The sequence below is a fragment of the Kwoniella shandongensis genome, chromosome 3 (assembly GCF_008629635.2).
Source record: "Kwoniella shandongensis chromosome 3, complete sequence".
Taxonomy (NCBI): domain Eukaryota; kingdom Fungi; phylum Basidiomycota; class Tremellomycetes; order Tremellales; family Cryptococcaceae; genus Kwoniella; species Kwoniella shandongensis.
Window position 1 is genome coordinate 554,251 of NC_089289.1, and position 24,635 is coordinate 578,885.

The window sequence follows — 24,635 nt, forward strand, 5'->3', positions numbered from 1 at the left end:
TCCATCTTACGCGTTTGATACACACCCCACACCATGTCGCATCCTTCGCTTCCATCTCCCCCAGAGTTGGAAATGAAAGAGAACATGTTCACCCTCCCCCCTATCCGTACAATCACCGATATACCACCCAAGAACATCCACGCGACGCCGAAACCAAACCCCATACTTCCACCGACACCTCACACTCAGCTCAGGACAGATCCCAATCTCATCACTCCCATCCAGGCCCGTACGCGTCAGCCATTAGGGAGCGTCCCAATGAACCAGCATGGTCTCGGTTTCTCCACCAACTCCACCGATCCCAATGTCAATGTCAACGTCAACGCGATGATGACCCCTCAGACGGGTCCCAACAACATGAACAAAAACGGTCACGTCCTTTCTTCGGTTGGATTCGAGAAGGATCAAGTGAATAGCTTGACGCGTCACCAGACCCCTTGTCCTCGTTCATCTCTCGCCCTCTCGACCGCGACGAGAAAACAACCAAACTTCCATCCCACACCAGACGGTACTCCCGACCATCACGCGTCGAAGATTACCCCTCTGAAAACACCAGCATCGGCTCTCTCAACTCGCACAATGGGTCGATCCGTCTCAACACCGACTCTCCCAGTCAACTCGTTCCCTCTCGGTGCCTATTCTCAGCGTTCCAACCAAAGCACGCGATACTCCCCTTCGTCTGACTCTCAAAGATCTACTTCTGTCTCCCGATCAGGCGCTCGTGAGAACCGTCGAGGCATGTTCTCGTCTCCTTCGCCAACCCCTTCATCCCCACCTGCCATCAATCTCGCCGGTATCCAACCTCCAGCCGCTTTTCCTGGCACTTACCCCACTGCCTACACGCGCAAGGACCCGGTCCCTACCGACGATGGTGACGATGTTCCAGAGGGCAAACGAAGTGGTCGACAAGGCGCTCCTAGTTGGAACCCTTGGGATTATGTTCTGGGCGATCTTCCAGGACCCGATCAACCGCAGACACCTATGAAAGATGGCGACGATGGTAAAGGCAAGATCAGAAGACGGTTCACCAAGCGAGAGCTCGAGGCTTTGGAGGTCCTATGGAGTATCGCCAAGAGCCCGAGCAAGTACGAGAGACAGAGATTAGGTGCATGGTTGGGTGTGAAGACCAAGCACATTACGGTTTGGGTGAGTTGCTCCTTGCGTTACATGATCTCAATGCTAACCCCCTACTCCCCCAGTTCCAAAACCGTAGACAAGAGGAGAAACGATATCTTCGAGAGGGAGCGCCGGCCGATCCTCCTCCCCCTTCACGATCCAACCGAGGTACTTTTGACCCCGTCACTGGCAAATGGCGACCCGTTCCTCTCTCCTGTATCTCTGGTCTTCAGCCTCCTCCCGAGGAGAAGTCAGCTGTTGTCCGTGCAATCAGTGTCGGTGACATCACACGAGACATGTACTTCGCTCAATACCCTCATGGTGAGGTGCAAATGTCTACTCCTTCTAGCCGATCAATGAGCAGCGCCACACCTTTACCGAAACGAGGCATGAGTAACTCTCTTGATGAGGTTCTCCAAGCGCGAGAGAGTGGATTTGGCGGACTTCGTAACAGTCAATTCCGACGAGGAAGCGGTGATGTCATGATTAAGGGAGAGGGACAAGAGAGAATTAGAGAGATTCTGGCTTTGATGCCGAGCGATCCTCCTTCTATGGATCTGTCAGAGATGGCAGTGGAGGATGATAGTGAGGAAGGCGACGAGGACAATGACGCAGAAGAGCCTGAACTGAAGCGAAAGGGCGGTATGGGTTTGGCCAAGATGCTCAATGGACCTTCAACTGGATTGGGTCGTGCCTCGTCGCTTGACATTTTCGCATCGAGCTCGAGAGCGAAGTACCTTTCGAAGCCTAACGCGCTTCAACCTCGATCGATGAACGGTAACGGTGTCCTGGGATCTGTCAACATGAATATCCCTTCTGACTCTCGGCAGACTCCCAAAAGCTCGCTCAAGCACGGACTTGCCTCGACCCATCAACAACCGCAGCCGGCTAAACGAGCTAGGATCGACACCGCGCGACCTCGACCAACTAGCACGCTTCGACACAAGGATTCTTTCTCGCGATCGCAAAGCGCTGCCGTGCTTGATACACCTGCGAAGGAGAACCGAGGAGACATGATGAAGACTCCTGGATTTACAAGGAGTTTCTCCTTCTCCTCGACTGTCAGCGAGGGCGTCGCGATCACTCCTGAGACAGCTGTGCTGGGCAAGGAGAACGTAGAGACTACCGTACGACAACCAGGAAGGAAAAGGGTAGAAGAGAGAGATGCCGAGGTTTTGGGAGCAGCGGAAAAGCTGTTGCAGCTTCTTGGGGGCGCATAAAGTACAAGGCAGGCAGAAGATATTTGGATTTGCATATTGATACGATAGACCAAATATATTCATGAGGTTATTGAAGAAAAAGGAAGATTTCATTGGGTTCCAGTCACAGCAGACGAGAGAAGATAGTATGACAACAATGCATCGCACGTACATGGCAACGAGGCAGCACGTAACATGCCGTTGGAGAAGAGCAGAAGACCATCCGTATGGAAGAGAGCACGCCGACACGCGATCTGGTCAGGTAAATGTGAGATGTGTAATGTGCCACAAGTTGCTCCCAGTCCTGAGCTGAGTCCTGATCGATTCATTTAGACGCGTCCCTCTTTCTCGCTCCTCCACAATCGCGAGTGTGAGTAAATAAAAATCGTCCTGATCACACTTCACTCTGCCAGATCATCAGCCATATACACTCCATCGCTCTATCGTCAAATGTCTATAGAGGTGATTGATTCAGTCGCTTCATCACCACCTACTCTGATGACAGACATCGGTGGATCGTCAGGTCCCAATACCGACGTTTTCCCTCAAACTGTTATCTCGTCGAACACTTCGGATCTGAGTACGTTGAGCTCCGGAAGCGGAAGCGCGAGTGCACAAGAGTTGGAGGTGAAGGATGTAGTCAAGGTGTTGGGTCAGAAGAGAGGTAGAGAGAGTGGAGCTTCAGTAAAAGGGAGTGCGAAAAAGGCAAAACTTGAGGAAGAGGACGGAGAGCAGAAAGAGAAGGAGAAGGAGAAGGGGGTATATTGTCATAAGTGGGTTCAGGAGTGTTGACTACCAAGTCGTGATGTGCGCAGGGCCAAGAGCTGATTTTTGATATTCCGACCGTGTTAGCTGTCGAAGAATATGTCCTCCAGATGGTGAGTCGCTCTCTTTCCCCCGTTTCATCTGCCTGTGCCGTTGCTACAACTTCTTGCTTCACGCCTTTGACTCGTTGCGAGGAAGATCACTCTGCTGATCAATGATCGTCATGTAGGCTTCTTACGATGTACGAAACTAAAGTCCAAGTCCAAGAAGGGCAACGAGACTCGACCATGCAATCTCGCATTCTGCGATAGAGATCTTATCAATCGATATAGCATATCACCACAAGCTATACGATGGGAGGGCAACGAGGGAGGGAAGGGGGAACATGATACGGATGCAGGATATGTTTTCGAGTGTCCTTGTTGTGCTGATGAGTGTCAGGCGTCTTCTTGTGAGTGGGTTCAGACTTGCTGTGCTATCGATCAGCGGATCGATACCATGTTTCGTGGAGAAACCTGTACTGATATGCCTGCAATAGGTCGAAAGAAGAAAGGCTTAGAACCGCTTGGGTAAGCTTAACGACCCCCTGACTCGCGATAGAGTGAGAGGCCAAGCTAAAAAAATTGTCTTAGAAACCTCGGGAAAGAAGCCAAAGCTGCTGTTGCTGGAGCTACCACTACCGCCGCATTGCTCGAACGTAAACCAACTCAAACAAATGGTAGTCTGACTACACCTAATGGGAAGAAAACACCGGCCAACCAGTCTGGCATTATTAATTTCCTCGATGACGATTCGGATTTGTCAGAACCGGATTCGGATTCGTTGGAGAATGCGACAACGCCGAAATCTAAAAGACCGACCAAGGAGAAGAAGGCCACCACATCCACCACCAAGGCCAAGGTGACGAAGACGAAGGCGAAGACTAGCACTGCGGTCGGGAGCGAAAAGGGTACACCGAAACCCAAGGCGAAGAAAGAAGCCAAGGGCACACCTAAGACTGGAAAGGAGAACAAGGCCGCGGCTACTGCGAAGACCAAAACGGGAAAAGAGTCGAAGACCGCGGTAAAGAAAGGCAAGGATGCGAAGAGTGCAACGAAGAAGACTGGAAAGGACGACAAGGCGAAGCCGAAAGAGAAGACAAAAAAGGAGAAGGCAGAGGAAGCAAAGAAGGAGAAAGAGGAGAAAGCAAAGCGTTTGCAGGTGTTGCTTGATTGGGATTTCACGCCGCCTGTCGACCCTCCAGTATTCGAAAAGGTGGATACGAAGTTGGGTCGTGAGGAAGCGGAGCAAAGAATCATGGTGAGTACAAAGTTTCACTGTCTCACCTCTCTTGCCGATAGTCTCGCTGATGACCAGTATAGCTAAGAGAGTACCTCTTTCGATTCAGACCTGTGCTATCTATCCCTGAACGATCACTACCAGCGGTGGACGATTTCGATCGAGCACTAACGGAGGCCAATGTCCGGTTGTTCGCCGGAGCGATGTTGGATATGATCAAGGACGAGCTGGAGTACAGTGGCAAAGAGGGTGATGACGAGGTGAGACCAACTTACATCGCAGGTTTAAATTCGCGCTGATATCGATCAAAAACAGATCCTGGAGAACATGTTCAACTTCCGTGAAGAATTGCGATACTATGCCGATCTCGCCCGTTTCGCTGCAATCTACAATATCATCTCTGAACCCCTTGGTCTACGACTACCGCCTCCAATAGTCGATACCCGCGCACAGATGAATGATTCTGCTCTGCGTGCACTTCTCGATCTTGACGAAAATCAACCCGCTCCAGCATGGGCGACTGACCTCACTGCTGGTCCATCAAGACGGGTCGGAGCATCGCGTATCCCACAACCAGCTGAAATCATCAGGATGCTCCTCGCTCTAGCTGAACGAACGCTGGCCACACCCAAAATCCGATACGATATGGAGCTATTCTCATTCGATGTTCAGGAACATAGGAAACATAGTGCTAAGATCAAGGAGAATTCGGCGGTGTTCGAGCAGAAGAAGAAGAAGTTGGCAGAAGCAAGAGTACGATGTAAGAGTGCAGCGGAGACCAAGGCGAACAAGGAGTTGGTGAGTGGCCCGGTACGAGAATAGCTACACTTTGTGACTGACCCCAACCGTTGCGTCCACTTTCAGCTGGAACAGGAGGAAAAGGAACATAGCGGCCGTGTTCGCGTACTCAATGTGGATCTATGGGCTAGTCTCAGTCGCAAAGCACTTCGACACGAACCTATCGGTCGAGATGTCGAAGGAAGGATATATTACGTCCTCACACCTCGACATATCAGTAATGACGGACGACCACCAATCGGCTGGGCATCAGGCTTACTAGTATGGGGTGTCGGAGTTCCTGGTAAATCGAGTGAGGGGGACGATCTTCCCGTCTCAACGGAAAGATGGAGTCATTTTGGGAAATCGAAAGATGTGGATCTACTGAGACGCTATGTCGAATACAAATACAAAGTGGCAATTGACGCGATACGAGGAGCGAATAAGCCAAAGGCAAAAGGTACACCGAAGGAGAAAGGGAAATCTACTCCGGCCAAAGCGACACCTGCAAAAAGCACAGGCAAAGGTACACCTGCAAAAGGTAAAGCTACACCTGGTAAAGCTACACCACGTCAAAAGACCTTACTCGAGGTGGTTATCCCCGTGACAACGAAGAAAACCGCCTCTGCCTCCGCATCATCTTTATCATCTCTCGAAGAACCTAAGAAGCACAACGGGAATGATGACAACGACGACGCATCGAGCACTTCATCAGCCCTTACTCCACCTCCGACAGCATGGAAAGAGGAATTACTCTCGCATTTGGTTCCGAAGGGATATAACCCCACCGCGGAGATATTGGAGGAAGAGAAGAAGAAGTTGGCAATGAATTTGAGGGATGTGGCGGGTTGGTTGGAGGCGTTGGAGTATATGGGTTGGGGCGAGCTGGAATAGATCATCCGGAGCGAAGGGATGTCTATCTGTGTATCATTGATTATCACTACATATATACACAAGTTTCGTACCCCGACAACCATGCACGTCATCAGACTGCATCGATCCCGCTACTTTCTCCCATTATCCCAGTGAAAACGCCCCACGTTGCGCTCAGCACGCAATGTTCCAAGACCCAAGCGCCGTCCGCACTTGAAGGTCCATGAGATATTACATACTAACGCCGCAGAAAGCCCAGACCCCAATGATAAGATAGCTTCTGTATGAGAAGGATCAGAGGAACATATACAATTCCCGCCGGAACCTACTGACAACATCAACGCAACTTAGACAGACACTATATCGACCTTCGGCCCTCACTCCCTAGAGGAACACCGTAGGGATGATAGAGGTTCACATTCAGCTTGACTTATTCCCATCCCCTCGTAGATTTAGTAGTTATTTAGAAGGTAGTTAGATAGTAATATATACATACTTTGACCACACCATGAGATATGTACGCATACAGCCAATTTATCCTGCCCCGACCTCGAAGCAAACGACTCAATTGAAGTAATATTGAAAGGACGGTCGAACGAGAACCGGACGGTTTTTCCCCTTCTATGTCGAATCTCGGTGGTACCACGCATGGCCTATTATGAGACCTACGGTGGAGTACTACACCGTGACAACACCTCTGCTCATTTTTGATACAGGAGTCCATAACTGTATAGGTAGCGGCACATTATCACATGTAAGCAATCAAATTTCACTGATTGTATTGCGCTGAGCTGAAAGGTCTTGCTGTGTGGGTCTGCAGCACCGGTCAAACAGTGAGATGAGATGCTCACAAGGATGCATTTGAGTGTACATGTTCTCCCACGTAATCGAGGGATCTCAGGGATACGCTGGGTGTTGTTTCAGGAACGAGAAACGAGAAACGCGTGCTATTTTAACTCTCCCAGCGGTTTGATTGTTGTTGCATTTTCAGTGAACGAGCCAAGTGGTGACAGACATTCCACAACGAAGGGTAAGACTCAGTTCGACATTGCATATTCATCATATCACCGCTGTACTACCTACACTCACACCATCATGTCAGAGTAGACCTACCTAGTTCCATCAGCTCCCCACTACATTGTATAGACGGACGATCGAGAGCAGCGACAACATGGAGGCAGACCATTCCTCCTCCGCAGCGCCGCTGGTACTCCCCACCAGCACCCCTCCTATCCTCTTCGACACCCTCCTGCTCGTCTTCCTTCGCCTAGCTTACTTCCTCGTCTCTCGTAAATTCCTCTTATCGACGATCAACCCCCGACTTCGAGACATCTCTCAGCCCGAAACGCTCTTACCACCCACAGCGTCGCTCGCCCTCGATAGGGAGAACGGAGGGGGCGGAGGTTCGTCTCGACAGAACGTCGTTGTTGGCGGGGGTGCTGTCAGCGGTGTCTCGGAATACGGTGATGATACAGAGGACGAGGGCTTCTATCTGTCCAACATGACACCGTCTTCATCGTATCCCCCTTCACCAGCTGTGAGACCCCATGGTTTACCACGCAGAGGGACAGACGACTATTTCAGTGTCCCGACGTACAACCCTGCTTCGTCATCTTCGATACCGTCTGGTAGTGGTGGATCATCAGCGTTACCATTACAGGGCGAGAACAGTATAGAACTGCAACATCTCGGTCAAAAGCTTAAAGAAGCAGGATCAGCAATCGGCGGTGCGGTCCCCAAGAAGATACCGCAAGTCTTACAACTCTCCCATGGACGGTCGACCTCATTGTCAGGAGGAGGCGGTGGAGGAACGAAGGGGATTAAGAAGGCTACGAGGGGATTACATCGCGTCTCGAGGGTCTTGTTTTCGGTCTGCTTTGCAGAGTCGTGTAACTTGCTCACGCTGGTTATTTTCCATGCGTTGGGGATATTGCACTCGAGGTGAGTGAGGTCGAGTTTGAATATGAGATCCGAGCTGATGTACGGCACCTAGGTCGAGAAGGGTCAACTTTTCGATATCGTTGCACATCATCTTGGCGATCATCTTGCTGGTAGTGCCGCTCGTGCAGTGTTTACTATTCACCTATAGATCTAGAGGTAAGCTGAAATGGCAGCTGGAAATAGGACACGAGCTGACTCGACCTTTATCACTCTCTTTTCTCAGAGTCATCATCCGCCTCCACTACACCATCTCGCTCTTCTTCACTCTCCATCACCTCCCGTCTCCTCATCTCCCTTATCCCATTCACCCTCTACATCTTCCTTTTCACCCTCATTCCGCCCTACATCACAGCCGTGCCCATAAGCGCACTCCCTTCTCCTGCGGCGACACCAGCTTACGACGCGGCTGATCCCTCATCTACCGCCTCAACAATCGACGAAGCGATTGTACAATGGTCAACTTCTGGACCTGAAGGGTGGGAAGAAGGTGGTTGGCTAGCTCCGAGTCTGGGACGAGTGGTCGTTCTGGGTGTGGTGACGTTGGGAAGTCTGTCAGGTTTCGGAGCAGTCAGATCAGCATGGAACTTCATCGAACACATCAAAGCGGGATCGTGAGTAGTACTATCCTCCTTTTTGTAACGAGAAAGCCACACGTGAGAGTATTAATGCTGACGAAAGGAGGTGGCGATCACAGCCGTTCATTGTCAGATAACGATATTTTACAAGCTGAACGATCATTGTACCGTGTTCGACAAGATACCATTACGAAGAAGGAAGAACTAAGCAGGATCTCAGCATCAAGCGGAACGAACACGCCTTCAAAGGGCTGGATGGGAAGGATGTTCGGAGGACAAGGTGATAACGGTGCATAGGCTTAACTCACTACAAGCTAGCACATTTTGCTGACTAGACTATTACGCAGAGGCTGCATCGCTCCAAGCAGAACTGGACGGTCTCAAGGCAATGGAGTCACAAGTGTCTAAATCGCTCAAAGCGATGAAGCTGCGTAAGGTGAGCTAATAGATGACGTCCTGTTCGTGGTCAAAGTAGCTGACGCCTCGAACAGCGACGACAAGATTTTGGTCAAACGTTCCAGGGTCAGATGTACAACCTCCTCGGCTATGCTTTTGCAGTGTATTGTGCCGCCCGTCTCGCAATGGTAAGTCTCTTCGACCTCGCCTATCCCCCTTGTCAGATCCCGGCTGATCGTACTTCCGCTTAGTGCCTCCCGTCGTTGTTCTGGGCACCGCTCACCACATCCCAAGCGTCTGACGAGACTCACCAAGAAGGAAAAGGCAACACGAACGGCGATTGGATATCCTTCCTCTTAGCTCTGGCCATCAGTCAATTGCCCAACGACTTCATCGACATAGACGTCCCAGTGTGGAGCAGAGGGATCTCGTTGATCTTGACTGGAATCTTGATATTGTCGAGTTTGGCACAGGTGATGAGGAGTTTGAGCAAAGTCCTGAGGTTGACAAGTAAGACGGTGGGAGCGGGTTTCTTGCTCCTGAGTCTGGGACAGTTATTCGTGAGTCCGAAGCGACTTCCCCTTCAGAAAGCGACATCATGAGCAGAGCGCTAATTTTGATGGGTATTTACTTGTCGGTTGCAGGCCACATACGTTATCTCCCTCTTAGTACAACTTCGAACTTCCCTGCCTCCCTCTCCACTCGACCTCTCCTACTCGAACAACGGCAATTCTACAACTGGCACCAACCCCTTCGACTCCAATGCCGCGGCGGGATACCTGGATCCTTCACAAACGGACCATTCGCTGCTCTCCACTCTACCAGATTTCAGAGTATTCGGTCGACTTTTCGATGTTATGTTCCTATTAGCCGCAACTTCAACAGCGCTATATAGGTATATAGCGATGAAAGTCGCTGGAGCGGACGATACGGGTGCAGCGTATAGACATTAGATGAAACAAATGGATGAGGACATTTTGGGGTTCACTCGACGAGATCATACTTGACGTTCAGTTATACGAATGATGAAGCAGTATACATTATATGCATTATTATGCCATACTATACAAATTGAGCCAAAACTAACTTCTTCAAGGGTATGACGGTGCAGGGTATATTTCGTTTCATTGAAGCTGTGACTTCTCGTCCGGATGATGACTCCAAATTTTCTCAAGCTCCGCTATCATCTCTTCTTTCTGCTCTTTCTCCTCATCATGAGTATTCCCTGCTACGTTTCGTCTACCATCCATCACTTCCTCCACTTCTGAAGCGGACGCTTCTCCTTCTGTTTCCGTCTCAAACTCCGTTCCCCATCCCTCTTGACCATCATCCGTCTCAGTCTCTGTCTCCACTCCGTTCACACCGCGATCTTTGACTGTATCAGTCTTTGTCGGGATAGGTAGACCTTCGGGCACTTTTTCAACTTGTCCGTCATGCGTCAGTGGCGATACCTCTGTCTCATTTGCTGCTCGCCCTGCTCTCGGGAGAGGAACTGATATCGCCGGACTGGACCTTCGATCGTTGAACCGACTATGTTTTCTTGGCGTCGCAATCCCCTCGTGATCCTCCTTCGTGGTCGACTGGACATGCGAAGCAAAGACCGGATCGATCATGAGGGAGACCGTCTTCACGGCGTTCGAACCATTGTTATTGTGGTGTGACTTCGCTTTGTCAATTTCCATCGTGTGCAGATGTGCACTTCTAGCCAGTTTTCTCGGCGGTCCACCACTTGGTCGAGATGAAGATGTCGTACTGGATGGAGGTAACGATCCTCTCGGGCGAGGACTACCAACTAAGATGGTAGCATTGTGGTGCGAGTGAGGATGTCCACCGCTCGGCGAAGAAGGGGTGTAAGGCCGATCGATGACTGTCGTCGAAACGCTTCTGAAGGTCGGGATGACGATCGAGGGTTGTCTTCTCTGTCGAAGAGCGTTCGGCGTACCTGGTCTTCGATTACTACTTGTCGAAGACATCGGCTTTGACAACGTCCTCACTCTCGGTGTAGGTGTAGGTGAAGATGCCGATCCTCTTCTTTGCTTTTCAATTTCGTCATAAGCTTCGCTCTGAAGATGATCTTGATACGGTTCAGGACTTTTGGGCCGATCTTGACCTATGACAGCGGGCGGTCGTCCATGACCCATATCGATCCGAAGTCCTGTCAATGGACCTGATATACTTTTCCTTCCGTAAATACTTCGACGTCGTCGAGCTTCCGCGAGGACTGGTTTGAGCACCGCATCGATCGTACTGCTTCGTGTCACAACACCGAGGACGGTTATGACTAGAAGGATAAACAGCTGAGCTATACCTCGACGTCGTTCGTAGCCGAGCTACAAATGTTATTAGCGTTAACTTCACGCATCTTACCCGCATATACTCACTTCATCCGCTAGAACGCGTAGTTGCGATTGTATCGCCTTCCGTTCGTGCTCAAACGCCACTCTTTGCTGCTCAAGCTGGGAGATCACTTTTCCCAGACGGTCTTCTTGCCGCATGCGCTGGAATCGAAAATCAGCATGCCGCCAGACAAATCATTCAGCTGACTCACCTCTTGTTCCCACCTTGATCGATCTTCGCTCTCGCGGTCCGCTCTCCAGTCGTCCCATCCTCTCTCCACGCGTGTGAGCATATGACGCATAACCTTCGCTTGTTCTTCGATGTATCGAGCGACAAGGGTGGAGTTCCCTTCTAATGCGTTGAGACGACGGATTATGAAGGCGTAAATTGATTCGGAAGAGTCCGAACGCGGTGGAGGAGAACGAGCATATGTCGAGGACGGCGGGGCTGTGGGAGTCTCAGACGATGATGGTCGGACAGCCGGTGTCGTGACGTTCGAGCTAGCGCCGCCGTTGGTCGATGACGACTCGTTTGAAACAATCGTGGTAACGTTGATAGTGTCAGAGGCGTTACTGGTAATTGCGGAAGGGGTGGGTTCTGGCGATGCGGTATTCGTCACCTCTTCTATACTGGAAAGTATCGCCGTCTCCGTCAAGATCTCCGGTACAGCCCTGCCAGCTTGTTCATGCAACAACTTCTCCAACGCGTCCAGCTCTTTCTCTCGTTGGTGTTGTCGTTCTTTCTCCTCCTTCTCCTTCTTCTCCCGTTCTACTCTTTCCCTTGCCCTTCTCTCTTCCTGTTCTTTCTCCCTGTTCCCACTTCGATCCTTCTCTTTGGATCCAGCGCTGAGACGCTTCTGTTCCCACTTGAACGCCTCCATCTGGTTCATACCGTACACTTTAAGCTGCGAGACGGGACAATAGTATTCTGTTCCGAAATACGAGGGGAAGTCGAGACGGATGAATCGATGGAAGGAAGTTGGTTGAGAGAGGGAAAATGTCTTAACGCGATATGTCAGCACAATTTCGACTCTGAGCCAATACACCCACCTGAACTCCTCTGACATTCTTGCCTACAAACGCGCCAACCTCGGTCCATTTATTACTTCGTCCCTTCACTTCTACATCCCCACCCTCATCATCCTCATCATCTTCACCGCCCACACTAACCCTGACTTCTCTGACTACACCACTGAAGAACTCCCACACTGCAATCTCCACCGCCTCGATCCTGATCTCATCACACAGTTCCACCACAACCCAATGTTCTTTTGCCTTGCACGGTGTCAACATGTATCGATCTCTCGATTTGTGCAGTAATGACGAAGCATGTTGTGTTTGCGGGGATGAGGAGTGTATCCGAGCTGAACAGTCGGGAGAAGCGTAGTTGTATCGATTGTGATGAGCAGGCGGAGGCGGAGATGAAGAAGGCTGCTGAGGTTGTTGTTGCTGAGAAACGCTTTGACTGGTGGAACCGGAAGACGATAAAATAATCTTGCTCTTATTGGAAGCAGCGGGTGTTTGAGAGGAATGTGCACTCCTCTGAGAAGAAGCATCACCAGACTTGTTCTGTGAGCCTTCGGAAGAGTTTCTGTCGGTTATAGAACCAGTCTTTTCAGGGTGACTGGACGAGTCAGATGTTGATGCCGTCTCGGAAACATTGTCCACCCTCGTCTCTTCCTCTGCTTCATCTTCATCCTCTTCCTCTTCCATCTTGATTCTCTTCCACTCTTCAAAGCTCACGAACGTGTCATCGGTCGGTTTAGCCGGTTCTGGCTCAACTTCCACGGTTGACGGAGAAGGTTCCGACTGTGATGTCGTCGCGACCGACTCAGTCGGCTCAGTGATATTCGTTATAAGCTCGTCAGGATGGACTGGACACTCCTCGTCATCCCGTAGCTCGGCCCATTGATCTCGAAGGGAGAATCCGACGTCCCATAGTGTCATGCCATTGCCGGGAATGGAGGAACTCGACGTGGACGGGGAAGGTGGAGGTTGGGATGAGGCATCGGTCGAGGTAGTCGAGGCTTGAGATTGGGCGCTGGCGGTGGTGTCTACAGCGCTTGCTTGAGAGAGGAGAAGGATGAAGTGTACCAGATGGAGGGGTATACGAGCCCGCATCGTGTTTAGTACAACACTTGCACGAACCAAGAGGTGCAGAAGGAAATGTTAGATTCACCTTTTCATATCGGTGATGATGATGATGATGTCTTCGGGCCATTCCCAGCCGGTCAACTACAGTATGAACCAACGAGTGAATTTGATTCCGCTGATAAACAATTCAACCTATCGTGAGTTAAGTTACAACAATAGCTCTCTTCTCTTCTCTTCCTCTTTCAACAATAGAACCCATGCTCGTCAAGGTGCCCACTGCGTCACAGATCGCAACGCATAAGGGCGTATACTTGAGCACACAACGACCTTCAGTCCTGAAGACGTATCGCTCGCCCTCGAAATACCAGCTGCGGCTGTGATCGAAGTGAAGGGTCTCCACGCGGGTTGATGCGATGCTGTCGAAAGGAGGAAGGCTTGGTTGGTGGGTCTTCTAGTAGATCGTCCCACCAGGACGGGCGATGATGAAGATCTATCTCTCGAGCACAATACAACAAGCAGGGCGCTGCTTGTAAGTGGACCTGGAACGACGGACGATATGACAAGAATACGGGCTTGTGATTATGGGTGCATTATTGTATTGTGAGTATCCATTATAATATGCAAACGAGAACCCAATCTATATGCTACACGGTACAGTACCCTATCTTCCCATTCTCGAACTGACACTCAGTTATTCACCCACATGTTGAAATCTCTGAAATACGCATACTGATCTTTCGGCGATGCCCAATCGGGCGTATGTCCTCCAAAGAAAGTGGAGAAGAACAGTCCCATGAAACCTACATCACATCCGTCGGGATTGTGCATCACGGCGTGTGGTCTTGGTGGTGAGGGGAGGTTGATAATCTTCACTTGGGGAGCTTTGATTATCATCGGGCCACCGTTGTTTGACAAGGCAGGACGAGGGACGTGCACAATGACAGGTTTGGGGCGGACTATGATGGGTTTGTAGATCACTGCTCGGGTCGGTCTGGCTGTTCTCGTCGCTGTGGCGGTTGCGGTCCGAACAGTGGTCTCTGTTCGAGTAGCGGTAGCAGTCGCAGTCGCAGTAGCGGTAGCGGTTTGCGTGACGAAGACAGTAGTCACTGGTGGAACCACAGTGACCGCTTGAGTATGTGTAACCATCACCGTTGTGGGCACCGTCACAAACGCGGTGGTTGGAATCGTGACTTGCGAAGTGACAGTTTGGATAGCCGTGATGGGTTCTGTGATGGGGATAGTTATCACCGCTGTCACTTCGGGTTCTGGTTCCTCTTCGGCTGGAGGCTCCTCCTCTGGCGGCTCCTCGTCCTCGTCCTGACGACGGAGCAAGCCATTTGGGGGCGAAGGGGTGGTGGCGGTGGCGCCAGTATCAGTCGATGTGGCTGTGATCGCGTCGATAGAATGAGCGAGGGTGGAAGTGACGGTCATCGTAATGGTGTTCGTTGACGTCGAAGTCGCTGTGAATGTCGACATCGATTGCGTCGAGTTGATCATCATCTCCTCCTCTGCCCTCAACTCCGCTTCCTCTTCAGCCCTTTGCCAGTCTTCATCCACACTCAACGCTGACGCCGTATCATTCCCACCTATTCCACTGAGAGCATTGATCGTATCCATCCCTTCACCACGAACACATGTCCCCGAATTCTCTCTATACCTCACATCGCTCGCTGATAAGACTAATTGTCCATTCACCCAGATATTGAATCCACCATCGTTCTGACCTGGCGTGTTGAGCCACACGTCCTGACGAACGGTCGTCCAGTCTCCCAAAGCAAACTGCCATGCTCCTCGCCCAATCGAAAGACCGTAAGCCGCATCGCAAATTGATTTGGGTGGAGTTTGACACAAGGAAGGTGTTTGCTTGTCTTTCGGTGCGTACTGTTGCGATTGTCCAAGCACATATAGTCAGTTTCTTCCCTTGACACATTAGCATGACATACCAGGTAGAGCTCGCCTAGACCTCCAGCTCGCCACATCAATCTTGTGCTAAAACAGCTGCGGCAGGTAGATGAAATGTCAGTTAACGTTGTACTCGAGCCATGTAACATAGTGTGCGGTCGACTTACTCTTCCGCAGCATTACCACCCGAACAACCTTTATGTCCGCCATACAATCCTGGCAATTTTCCACCTTTCACAAAATCGAAATCTGCCGGGAAGAAAACGCTATATTCCAAACTAGCATTAGTCGCACGAGAGATATCCAACGGTCTAGCATAGAACTCGGTTCCTCCTTGGGGCGAGTTACCAGGATTGATAGATCCCTTTGGGTAAAACACTTGGAGGGAATTATGATTATTTTCCCATGGTTCGGAATGTATCGACGTAGAAGCGGAATTGATCGTCCCGTCGTTATTATAGGTTTCGCTTGAATTGGTGTTGGAATTGGAACGGGTCGGTGATCCTGATAAGACGGCTAAATTGGAGGCTCCTGCCGCATAAGCCGATACGGAGAAACTCTCCATATTCGAGAATGTAGGTGCAGCAGCCCACGAACTCGTCCCGGTTGGCGCGGTCTCATCCGTGGCAGTAGGGAAGGGAGTGGGTCCAAGTGTGACAGTGTCTGTTATACTGTCCGGAACGAGCAGAACGGATTGGACTTCGGAAGAATCGACAGGTGTGGCGGTAGGCATAGACGTAATAGCAGCTTGCCAATTGACCAACGATTCGATGGTGTCGGCCCCAAAAAAGGATGTAGGGGATTGATACGACGAAGTGGCTGTGAGACTAGGTGAGGAGAAGACTGTTGTGGGCGAAGGAGTGATTGAAGCTGAAAAGGATGTCGACGTCGAAGCATTGTTCGCTGTAGTCTCTGATGGTAGGGGCGCAGCCGCGGCGAGAGGTAGAGAAAGAAGGAAAGTTGTCAACCAGCGACTTTTAGAGCAGTTAAGGGAAGACATCGTGATGGTTCTTGCTTTGACTTTTTGTGATTTGTTGGCTCAGGTTGTTTAGTTTTTGCAGCACCAATCAATCGCTCGGCAACTGATTTTGACTGTCTGATCCGACTTGCGGATATAACCAGGGTAGAACAAGGCTGAGAGGAGAGGAGAGATGGTGAGTGAGGGTGAAAGAGGAATGTGGCATGGTGCTCGCTTCACTAATATGCATTTGGGGCAATACGATCGATTGGCGGTATGTCAGCAAGGTGAACACCGGCGAAAGAATGTTGGTTGGACTGGGACGTTAAAGGTGTTGTTTCGGACCCGAGTCGGAATGTGGAACTGAGACATGTAAACAAGTCGACAGCAGCATTCGCTCAGTCGTAATAGACCGTTCATGTTCTTCTGCATGATGACAAAACATGAAGTCAGACCAAAGCCACAAGCCACTCGGCCTTCAAACTGACTACGAACGGAACAAGACAGTAGTCGTCATTGAAGATGTGTACTAACATCTCGGCGTGTGTATTGTGCTCGGCAACATCGCCGACAAGTGAAGATACTGCATGCATTCCTGCATTCATTGTTGACCTGTACCAGCTCATGTCGGCGGTACGACACGCATATCAAACGTCACATAGTTCAAATTATCTGTCTCATGAAAACGGTCAGCCCCCTCTACTGTACCATTCAACTGCCGCGTGAGAAGAAAGACGAGATAGATATGACGTATAAGAACTTTACTTACAGCCTACATAGTCGTGCAACCATGCCTCGGAAGGATTGTCTTGTCCCACATATCGACTGACAAGGTGTGGCTTGATATCAGGATGTATCGATAAGTTACCGGCGGCAAAGGACAACTCACAACATCACTATCGTCATTCGTAGCCCCGTTGTTTCAGCCGACAAATCATCCTTTCGTCACGCAACAGAGATGCTCACATTCACTTATTAGAGTACCATCGGGCTGAAGATATATGGCGCTCGTCAACATATCACAGCAACTCGTACTCGCGATGCGGCGGTCAAATCCCACTCACCAAGTGAAAATCGTAGTACTGCCACAAGGGCTCATGAGCGTCAGTCCAGTCCAATCCACGCTTCGTCCACTCTGTCTATATAACTCACCTGTATATCGCTGCGAAGATGTCAATAAGCAATAGGCAGTAAGCTGTACCGTGTTGTCTAATGAGACGGGTCACTCACTCTATGGGATCGTCTGAAGAGGGTGAAAACAGGGATAAGGTTTCCTCACTCCTGTAAGCTTCGGGAAACCACCAAGCTTTGTTCACAACCGGCCCAGACAGGTCAGTTTTTGTGGGTACGAGAATCGATGGAACTGCTATCGGATGCTTACTATCTTTATACCAGTAACATTGAGAATGGAGACAAGAATGTAATAAATACGAACTGTGGGCAGAGTCAGCATCAACAAGGCAACTTGACGACACAAGTGAGTTCGGTTCACGCCACTCACTGATAGTAGATGTCCCAATGCTCATCCATATTTCCCGACGACTGAGGGTCGACCCTGTTACCAATTCCATGTATACTTGAGCATTCCCTCTCTTGAAAGAGAGTGCATAAGTGGACGGCCGTTTTACCACTTACCTAGGATCATCGGCTCCTCCATCCTGATCTTGAGAACGACCACTTTCTCGGTACATATCCTACACACAGTCAGCTGGCTTGGCCTTTCTTGGCAGCACACAGAAGTCGAATCAACACATACACACACTTACAGGTAGAAGATGGGCAAGTAGTCCTGGATTTTGCTGCACACCCTGTGATCGTTGATCGTTACCTTGTGCAGATCTCCAGCTCCCCGCGTTGTTTCTGGTTTCTCGTCAGTTCTGAACGAATCTCGCCATACTCTACGTAAAGCTCACCCTTCCTGTCCCCACATTACAAGTCGTTACACACAGAAGTACAATATTCACAGTAATGGATATTCGTTCCAAAAGCTTTACTATTCTTGTTACTATGGCAATCTTCACCTCTTTCCTCTACCATCGTTATTTATTACATTCTACTCGTACAGGACACGTCTTTGCCCATTCCAGGTTCTTTCAACGTGTTGTGATCGCAAAACTCTCATGATCTTTACCAGTCATACCTCGTCTTCAAGCCATATCCGATTGTTATCGGACTCCAACACCAACGCCTCTCACACTCACTTTGCTAGTTGGCGTCGGAAGCAAAGCCAAAGAGTGAGCTGACAACCTCATGCATACCTTATGCATCAACAACTTCTCCAGCGCGTTTCATCCTCTTCTTCTGAACTCGGCAAAAAGCGCCAGGGACCAAAGAACAGGGTAGAAGAGCAGAACAACAGGTGACTGGGTAGAACAGAGAACACCCTCAAACACATCTTTTGTTGGTGGCGGTCGGTCGGATCTGACAAACAAACACGATCGATCCCTTTGGCGGTGGCGTCGCCGACCCGACAACACAAAAGGTCAGTGCGTAGAAGAAATGCGGAATTGCCTACTTGGCTCTGACACTCTGCGGTGATGTGTATGCGGATATATGTTGATCCGATCATTGGATACGGCTGTGGAAGGTCGGGAGGGACGCCGAGTCGGTTCCGCTGTCATCGGATAAAAGAGGGACATGCCTCGAACAAGGGTGTGAGGTGTTTCGCTTCGTGTTGTTAAGAGGACTTGTCGGTCAGTAGTTCGTTCTGCAGAATGCATATCAGATAGGACTCATCGCCAAGTATCGTCCGTCCTCCTTGAGTATGAGTATGATCAATGCCTTGGTACGTCAGGATCATGCATGGTAAAGTAACTTTATGTTACGGTTGGCATACTGTACAAAAATAGATTGCCACTCTCAACCATCAAGTGCCAATTTGATCCCGTTCCTTCGAGAGATGGGCACTGATTGCCACGACGCGAGCTAACGGCGTCCATAAACCACGACCACAACCACAAAAACCATATCTTGGCTCACTTTATTCCATTCGACCATAGATACTTGAAAAACCACTCCACCCGAGACTCCTGCCTCGTCGACATGTACGAACCCCATCTGGTCGATCATGCGAATCAACATCATAGTGGGGATGGGTCATCGTTGCTTGAAGAGCTGGATAGGATAGCACCCATACAGAGCTTTGATGCGTTTCCAAAGGTGTGTAATTGGCCTGCTATGATAGAGGAAAGGGAGAGGTGGTACTATACCTTGAGGATACTGTATATGAAGGAGAGGCTACTCGGATATCTATCAGTCGGATCAGGAGCTAGGGGAGGAGGTGCCGCAGCAGGACATGCTCGAGCTGTGAGCTGACATCGTTGTTTATAGGTCCAATCGACATACAATGTCAGATCAAGAAGAGGAGGAGTCTTGACGTCCATCGTTGGGTTTATCATCTTCTTACTAGTTCTCGTAAGTGAACACTTTGATACATCAGATCCAGAAGACGAGACTGTTGAGGAACGTTCCTTTGGGATAAGCTGCTGACTCGTTGCGTCTGCTCACTTTTAGAACGACCTCGGAGAGTTCTTGTATGGAGCACCAGATTACGCTTTCCAAGTGGATCACGAGCTAGAAAAGGATCTTCAACTGAACGTAGATCTGACAGTTGCCATGCCTTGTCATTGTGAGTGACCCTCTGCCTGCTCACCGGGTACAGGTCATTGCCAAGCGCATTTTTTTGCCTTGTCAGACGTGTATATGGCTGATCCCTCTTCTTGCGTGTTCGTAGTCCTGTCAATCGATCTGAGAGATGCGGTGGGAGATAGATTACATCTGAGTAACAGTTTCATCAAGGATGGAGTGAGTGGTCGATAAGCTATAGGTCTGACAAGTGCCTTTGCTGATTGTCTGCCTTCAGACCCATTTCAACCTCGCCAAAGCGACTTCAATGAAGTGAGTCAAGGGATCCCCCCCTGTGCCCCAGAATTGAACCTTCCAGCAGCTGGCTGAAGTCTAACAACATCTTTCATCTCTGTTCATAGGAACGTTCTACCAACGTCCCCTTCCGCCTCTGAAATCATCTCCGAAGCTCGCCGTCGTACACCTAATCAAAAACGTTCGTTCTCGGGCATCCGACGACTATTCGCTCGTAATCCCCATTCTCAGAAATCGCAACAACAGAAAATAGGAGCGGCTTATCGACCGACTTATGATAAAGTGGTAGATGGACCGGCTTGTAGGATATATGGGAGTGTGGAAGTGAAGAAAGTGACGGCGAATTTGCATGTGACGACTTTGGGACATGGGTATATGAGCTTTGAACATACAGATCATCATCGTAAGTGTGGTGTGGCCCCCTCATCAGCGATATTTCTGCTGCCATGCGCAGAACTTGCGAACAGATGTGCAGGTCGAGATGATTGACTGATCTTTCCGTTCTCTGATATAGTGATGAACCTCTCACATGTGGTTCACGAGTTTTCATTCGGCCCTTTCTTTCCAGCCATATCTCAACCTCTCGACAAGAGCTACGAGATTGCCCAACAGCGTGAGTATATCTCTATCCATGAGACCAAGAATCGCCCCTTCGATCTCCATTCTTCTCTATCACCCACCGAGCATGGCTGATGATCATTTTCCCTTCACATTTAGCATTCACAATATTCCAGTACTTTCTCCGAGTAGTCCCTACGACATATATCGATTCAGCTCGACGTCGACTCGTCACTTCACAATACGCCGTGACGGATTACACCCGTTCGTTCGAACATGGGAAGGGTGTGCCGGGGATATTCTTCAAATTCGATTTGGAAGCGATGGCACTTACCATCAGGGAGAGGACGACGTCGTTGTATCAGTTCTTGATAAGGCTCGTGGGAGTGATCGGTGAGTGAGCCATGGCGTAGCATTGTGGTGCAACCTGAAGCCCTCTTGCGCCTTCTTCTGCGTGGCATGCAGAGAACGAAGCTGATATCGGTGTTGGTTGACTTTTCGCAGGCGGAGTGTGGACAGTCGCTTCATTCGGATTAAGAGTATTCAACCGTGCTCAGAAAGAAGTCACAAAAGCTGTGGGATTAGAAAAACCATATATCCCCTCTGCTATATCTTCTTCTTCTCCAGCTGGCGAACCAACAGGTTATTTCGGTACAGATTCACCAGGGATGAAGAGGGCGAAGAGTTGGTTATCGGGATAGATGAAGAATTCAGGGTACAAACGAAATGCCTATCACGATGCATGTGCACATATTTGACTGTGCAAATCGATGCATTCGAAGGAAACGAATATAGAATACAAGTACAAAACGACTCTACCTATAAGAGATGAATCCCAAAGTCCTTCCTACCTCGAGGTTTATGCCTTTGCCTCGGTACCGGACGCTTCACCCTGTGTTGCAACGAATTGGGCTGCTCGCTCTGCCGCCTCTGCTCGTCGCTTCTTGAGCACATTCTCAATGAAGAACTCTCCAGCCTAAAACACGTCGAAACGGCCGTCAGTAAAACTCATAGTCTGCTAAAACACGATGCTACTCACCTTGTAACTAGACCTGACGAGGGGTCCACTCGCGACGTATAAGAAACCCATACCCTCTGCCACCTCTTTCCACTTTGCGAACTCCTCAGGTTGGACATATCGGTCTACTTTCATATGTCGCTTGGTAGGTCGCATATATTGACCAAAGGTGACGACGTCGACGTCGGACTGTCTCAATCCTATTTACAAAAAGAGGAATCAGCTATGACCCTGTAACAAGATATGCTTTTTATGTTTTATGTTTTATAAAGAGCGCTTTCACTCACGCCTCAAAGTCTCATGAACCTCCTCTTCCATCTCTCCAACACCCAACATGATACTAGTCTTTGTCAAAAGATCCTTCCCAGCCTCCGTTGCCGCTTTTTTGGCCTCTTCCAGAACTCGCAAACTCTGTTCGAAGCCAGCTCGTCTATCTCTCACGAAGGGCGTACATCGTTCGACTGTCTCTACGTTGTGTGCGAAAACGTCAAGGCCGGAAGTGGCGACTTGTTGGATCGTCGAGACTGGCTTGTTGGCGAAATCGGGAGTGAGAGCTTCGACGAGGATGGAAGGCGCTTTCTGCTTGATTTTGGATATTGTTGATGCGATATGGGCAGCACCTCCGTCAACGAGATCTGGCAACGGATTAGGCAAAAGTTCAGCTCGGGACATACAAAAAGGGGCAGCTAGCTATAAGGGAACCAGACGAGCACTCACCATCACGATCCACACTGGTCAAAACGATATAACCCAAACCCCAACGACTGATAGCCTCTGCCGTGTTCTCCGGCTCGTGAATGTCCAATGGCGAAGGTGCTTTCGAAGTTTTGACAGAACAAAATCGACACCCTCTCGTACACGTATCTCCCATAAGCTAATGTCCAAGAAAAAAACCAATCAGCGGACTCCTCTAGTGAAAAGAAAAGTAACACGCGCTCGTGCTTGTGCTCGGCTCGTACTTACCATGATAGTTGCTGTAGCAGCACCTTTCCCACCTCCCCAACAATCACCGATATTCGGACATTTCGCCTCTTCGCAAACTGTATGCAGACCTAATCCTCGGAGATCTTTCTTGATAGCGCTGTATGAGGCACCTGTCGGTATAGGATGTTTGAGGAAAGAAGGCAATCGCGGTCTACGCGAAAAGGTTGTATCAGTCATAGTTTCTGTTACCACTCATGAAGATAGGATTTAGCTCACTGTTTAGTGTTTCCTAGGACTACTCTCTCGGTAGGAGATGGGACATCGCCCGAAACGAAATCATCAAATGTCAATCCATCGTCCAATTTCTCAAATCGTCGTTTGGGCGGTGTGACCGTCGAAGGCGAGGCGGTGGCGAACTGCCTTATGACAGGAAGCGCGAGTCGTGATCGAGTAGAAGAACTAGCGTGGGAGATTGAGGCGAGCATGGTGGCGAGACTAGTGAAGGTGTGATGAGACTGTGCGGATAGTGAGATGAGGGAGAAGAACAGGGAGAGATGGATGATATGGGGATGAGTAAGAAGATGATGATCGGGAAGGGTGGTGGTGGGTGATATTGACTTTTGCTGATTGGAAAAACACAATCGTTACTTGGAAATCAGATCCCAGAGCCGCAAGATCCGCTCCGCCCGCTTAATCCTATCCTCGGAGGTTATTTATCCAATCCACCCATTTATACCCCACCTTCGTGCAACCGCGCACCTCTCGCCGCTCGACAGCGACATTGAGGTCGACGCAAGAAATCTGGTACAAAGGTAGATCATAACAGTTCAATCACAAAAGCAAGTACAGCTTCCCATACCGCACTATGCCACGCTCGCCATCGCCTCGTCGTGACCGAGAACGAGATCGAGACCGATCACGCTCTCGTTCCCCGCCTCGACATCATCGTACGAAACAACCTCGTGAATTATCATTCTACAAGAAATCCTCTGGACCCTCTTCTGGTGTCGGATCATTCTCTTCACGTCGAGATCCGCTTGAGGAAGATCAGTCTACTTCGAAAGAAAGAGCTGAGAGGAGGGAGAGGGGTGAAGTCCCTGCTAGATTTGGAGGAACGAGAGAACAAGGTGTTAGGAATACGATGGGGACTGTCGGTGGTCAAGCGGGCAGTGTGGGCAGTCTGAAGCGGACAGGAGATCCGTTAGATAGGATGGGAGTGAGGGGTGATCCATCCAGAGATAGGGATGAGTCTAGAAGAGAAGGATACGGTGGTAGTGGCGGAAGAGATAGGGAGAGGGATGATCGAAGAGACGATAGAAGAGATAGGGAGAGAGATCATCGAAGAGATAGAGAAAGGGAACAGCCAAGACGAGAAAAAGAGCCTCAGCCGCCCACCGGTCCAGCAGAGAGAAGACCGCCAGCTGCTCCGCCTACAGCAGCACCTTCAGTGTGAGTCCAGCACCATGTTGATTTGGTCTGCCATGTCGTTTCCCTAGGATGCTTCGTCGCGTATAACATATTGTTGCCATACCGCAGAGCTGACTTCCATTCTTGTGACCTTAGCGGCTCAATGCGGCTCATCGAAGTTATCGCAAACGACCGAATGGGCCGTAAAGGTGAGTCGAGTCGTCAACATCGCTCAATGTCTTGCGTTTCCTCCTTACTGATTTCTGGCAATTCTCTTTCCCCAGTCCGGATCAAGTGTCTTCCTACCGACACAGTTGGAGACCTAAAACGACTCATTGCCGCTCAGACCGGTACTTCAGCACAAAAGATCCAACTTAAGAAATGGTTTGTTAGCTCAATAACTCTCTTCGGCGCCTCAACGTGCGCTACGTTTATCAAGATCTAAGCTGATAGCAATCAACAGGTACACAAATTTCAAAGATCATATCGCTCTGCAAGATTACGAAATCAACGATGGGATGGTGAGCCCACTTTCTTTGCAGCTATATGAGTGGTCAAGTACTGATTCAATCATTGTCTTTCGCAGAGTTTGGAGATGTACTAAGCTCCGTCCGGGACACTTGTAGCTACATGCATAAT

At 49.8% G+C, this 24,635-nt stretch overlaps 9 protein-coding genes across 9 annotated transcripts; 5 read left to right on the plus strand and 4 right to left on the minus strand.

Moving 5' to 3' along the window:
- Positions 1 to 33: 33 nt before the first annotated feature.
- Positions 34 to 2,336, plus strand: CI109_101556 (uncharacterized protein; the record flags this gene model as incomplete). Its single annotated transcript, XM_032002499.1, has 2 exons — positions 34 to 1,146; positions 1,200 to 2,336. The coding sequence occupies 2 exons, from the start codon at positions 34 to 36 to the stop codon at positions 2,334 to 2,336; spliced, it is 2,250 nt and encodes a 749-aa protein (XP_031863436.1).
- A 174-nt stretch (positions 2,337 to 2,510) lies between these two features.
- CI109_101557 (uncharacterized protein) lies at positions 2,511 to 6,029 on the plus strand (the record flags this gene model as incomplete). The annotated part of the gene is made up of 10 exons (XM_032002498.1): positions 2,511 to 2,583; positions 2,649 to 2,685; positions 2,729 to 3,088; positions 3,168 to 3,193; positions 3,310 to 3,531; positions 3,619 to 3,649; positions 3,713 to 4,379; positions 4,442 to 4,618; positions 4,674 to 5,156; positions 5,223 to 6,029. 10 exons carry the CDS (start codon positions 2,511 to 2,513, stop codon positions 6,027 to 6,029), a joined length of 2,883 nt encoding a protein of 960 aa, XP_031863435.1.
- A 1,074-nt stretch (positions 6,030 to 7,103) lies between these two features.
- Positions 7,104 to 9,873, plus strand: CI109_101558 (uncharacterized protein; the record flags this gene model as incomplete). Its single annotated transcript, XM_032002497.2, has 9 exons — positions 7,104 to 7,111; positions 7,155 to 7,949; positions 8,002 to 8,105; positions 8,173 to 8,560; positions 8,644 to 8,813; positions 8,872 to 8,960; positions 9,016 to 9,108; positions 9,172 to 9,480; positions 9,565 to 9,873. 9 exons carry the CDS (start codon positions 7,104 to 7,106, stop codon positions 9,871 to 9,873), a joined length of 2,265 nt encoding a protein of 754 aa, XP_031863434.2.
- Positions 9,874 to 10,044: 171 nt separating this feature from the next.
- CI109_101559 (uncharacterized protein) lies at positions 10,045 to 13,377 on the minus strand (the record flags this gene model as incomplete). The annotated part of the gene is made up of 4 exons (XM_032002496.1): positions 10,045 to 11,250; positions 11,302 to 11,418; positions 11,469 to 12,257; positions 12,307 to 13,377. 4 exons carry the CDS (start codon positions 13,375 to 13,377, stop codon positions 10,045 to 10,047), a joined length of 3,183 nt encoding a protein of 1,060 aa, XP_031863433.1.
- A 660-nt stretch (positions 13,378 to 14,037) lies between these two features.
- Positions 14,038 to 16,252, minus strand: CI109_101560 (uncharacterized protein; the record flags this gene model as incomplete). The annotated part of the gene is made up of 3 exons (XM_032002495.1): positions 14,038 to 15,231; positions 15,294 to 15,348; positions 15,420 to 16,252. 3 exons carry the CDS (start codon positions 16,250 to 16,252, stop codon positions 14,038 to 14,040), a joined length of 2,082 nt encoding a protein of 693 aa, XP_031863432.1.
- Positions 16,253 to 16,832: 580 nt separating this feature from the next.
- On the minus strand, positions 16,833 to 18,140 carry CI109_101561 (uncharacterized protein; the record flags this gene model as incomplete). The annotated part of the gene is made up of 12 exons (XM_032002494.1): positions 16,833 to 16,882; positions 16,980 to 17,035; positions 17,100 to 17,106; positions 17,177 to 17,201; positions 17,275 to 17,292; positions 17,363 to 17,372; positions 17,441 to 17,516; positions 17,592 to 17,644; positions 17,712 to 17,765; positions 17,846 to 17,904; positions 17,977 to 18,070; positions 18,124 to 18,140. 12 exons carry the CDS (start codon positions 18,138 to 18,140, stop codon positions 16,833 to 16,835), a joined length of 519 nt encoding a protein of 172 aa, XP_031863431.1.
- Positions 18,141 to 19,252: 1,112 nt separating this feature from the next.
- CI109_101562 (uncharacterized protein) lies at positions 19,253 to 21,348 on the plus strand (the record flags this gene model as incomplete). Its single annotated transcript, XM_032002493.1, has 9 exons — positions 19,253 to 19,369; positions 19,541 to 19,624; positions 19,724 to 19,838; positions 19,944 to 20,014; positions 20,073 to 20,107; positions 20,197 to 20,492; positions 20,604 to 20,702; positions 20,807 to 21,040; positions 21,152 to 21,348. The coding sequence occupies 9 exons, from the start codon at positions 19,253 to 19,255 to the stop codon at positions 21,346 to 21,348; spliced, it is 1,248 nt and encodes a 415-aa protein (XP_031863430.1).
- A 158-nt stretch (positions 21,349 to 21,506) lies between these two features.
- CI109_101563 (lipoyl synthase, mitochondrial) lies at positions 21,507 to 23,074 on the minus strand (the record flags this gene model as incomplete). Its single annotated transcript, XM_032002492.1, has 6 exons — positions 21,507 to 21,623; positions 21,687 to 21,865; positions 21,953 to 22,300; positions 22,383 to 22,539; positions 22,629 to 22,800; positions 22,866 to 23,074. The coding sequence occupies 6 exons, from the start codon at positions 23,072 to 23,074 to the stop codon at positions 21,507 to 21,509; spliced, it is 1,182 nt and encodes a 393-aa protein (XP_031863429.1).
- Positions 23,075 to 23,454: 380 nt separating this feature from the next.
- On the plus strand, positions 23,455 to 24,600 carry CI109_101564 (uncharacterized protein; the record flags this gene model as incomplete). The annotated part of the gene is made up of 5 exons (XM_065966995.1): positions 23,455 to 24,038; positions 24,153 to 24,205; positions 24,281 to 24,380; positions 24,460 to 24,517; positions 24,583 to 24,600. 5 exons carry the CDS (start codon positions 23,455 to 23,457, stop codon positions 24,598 to 24,600), a joined length of 813 nt encoding a protein of 270 aa, XP_065823067.1.
- Between the last annotated feature and the right edge of the window lie 35 nt (positions 24,601 to 24,635).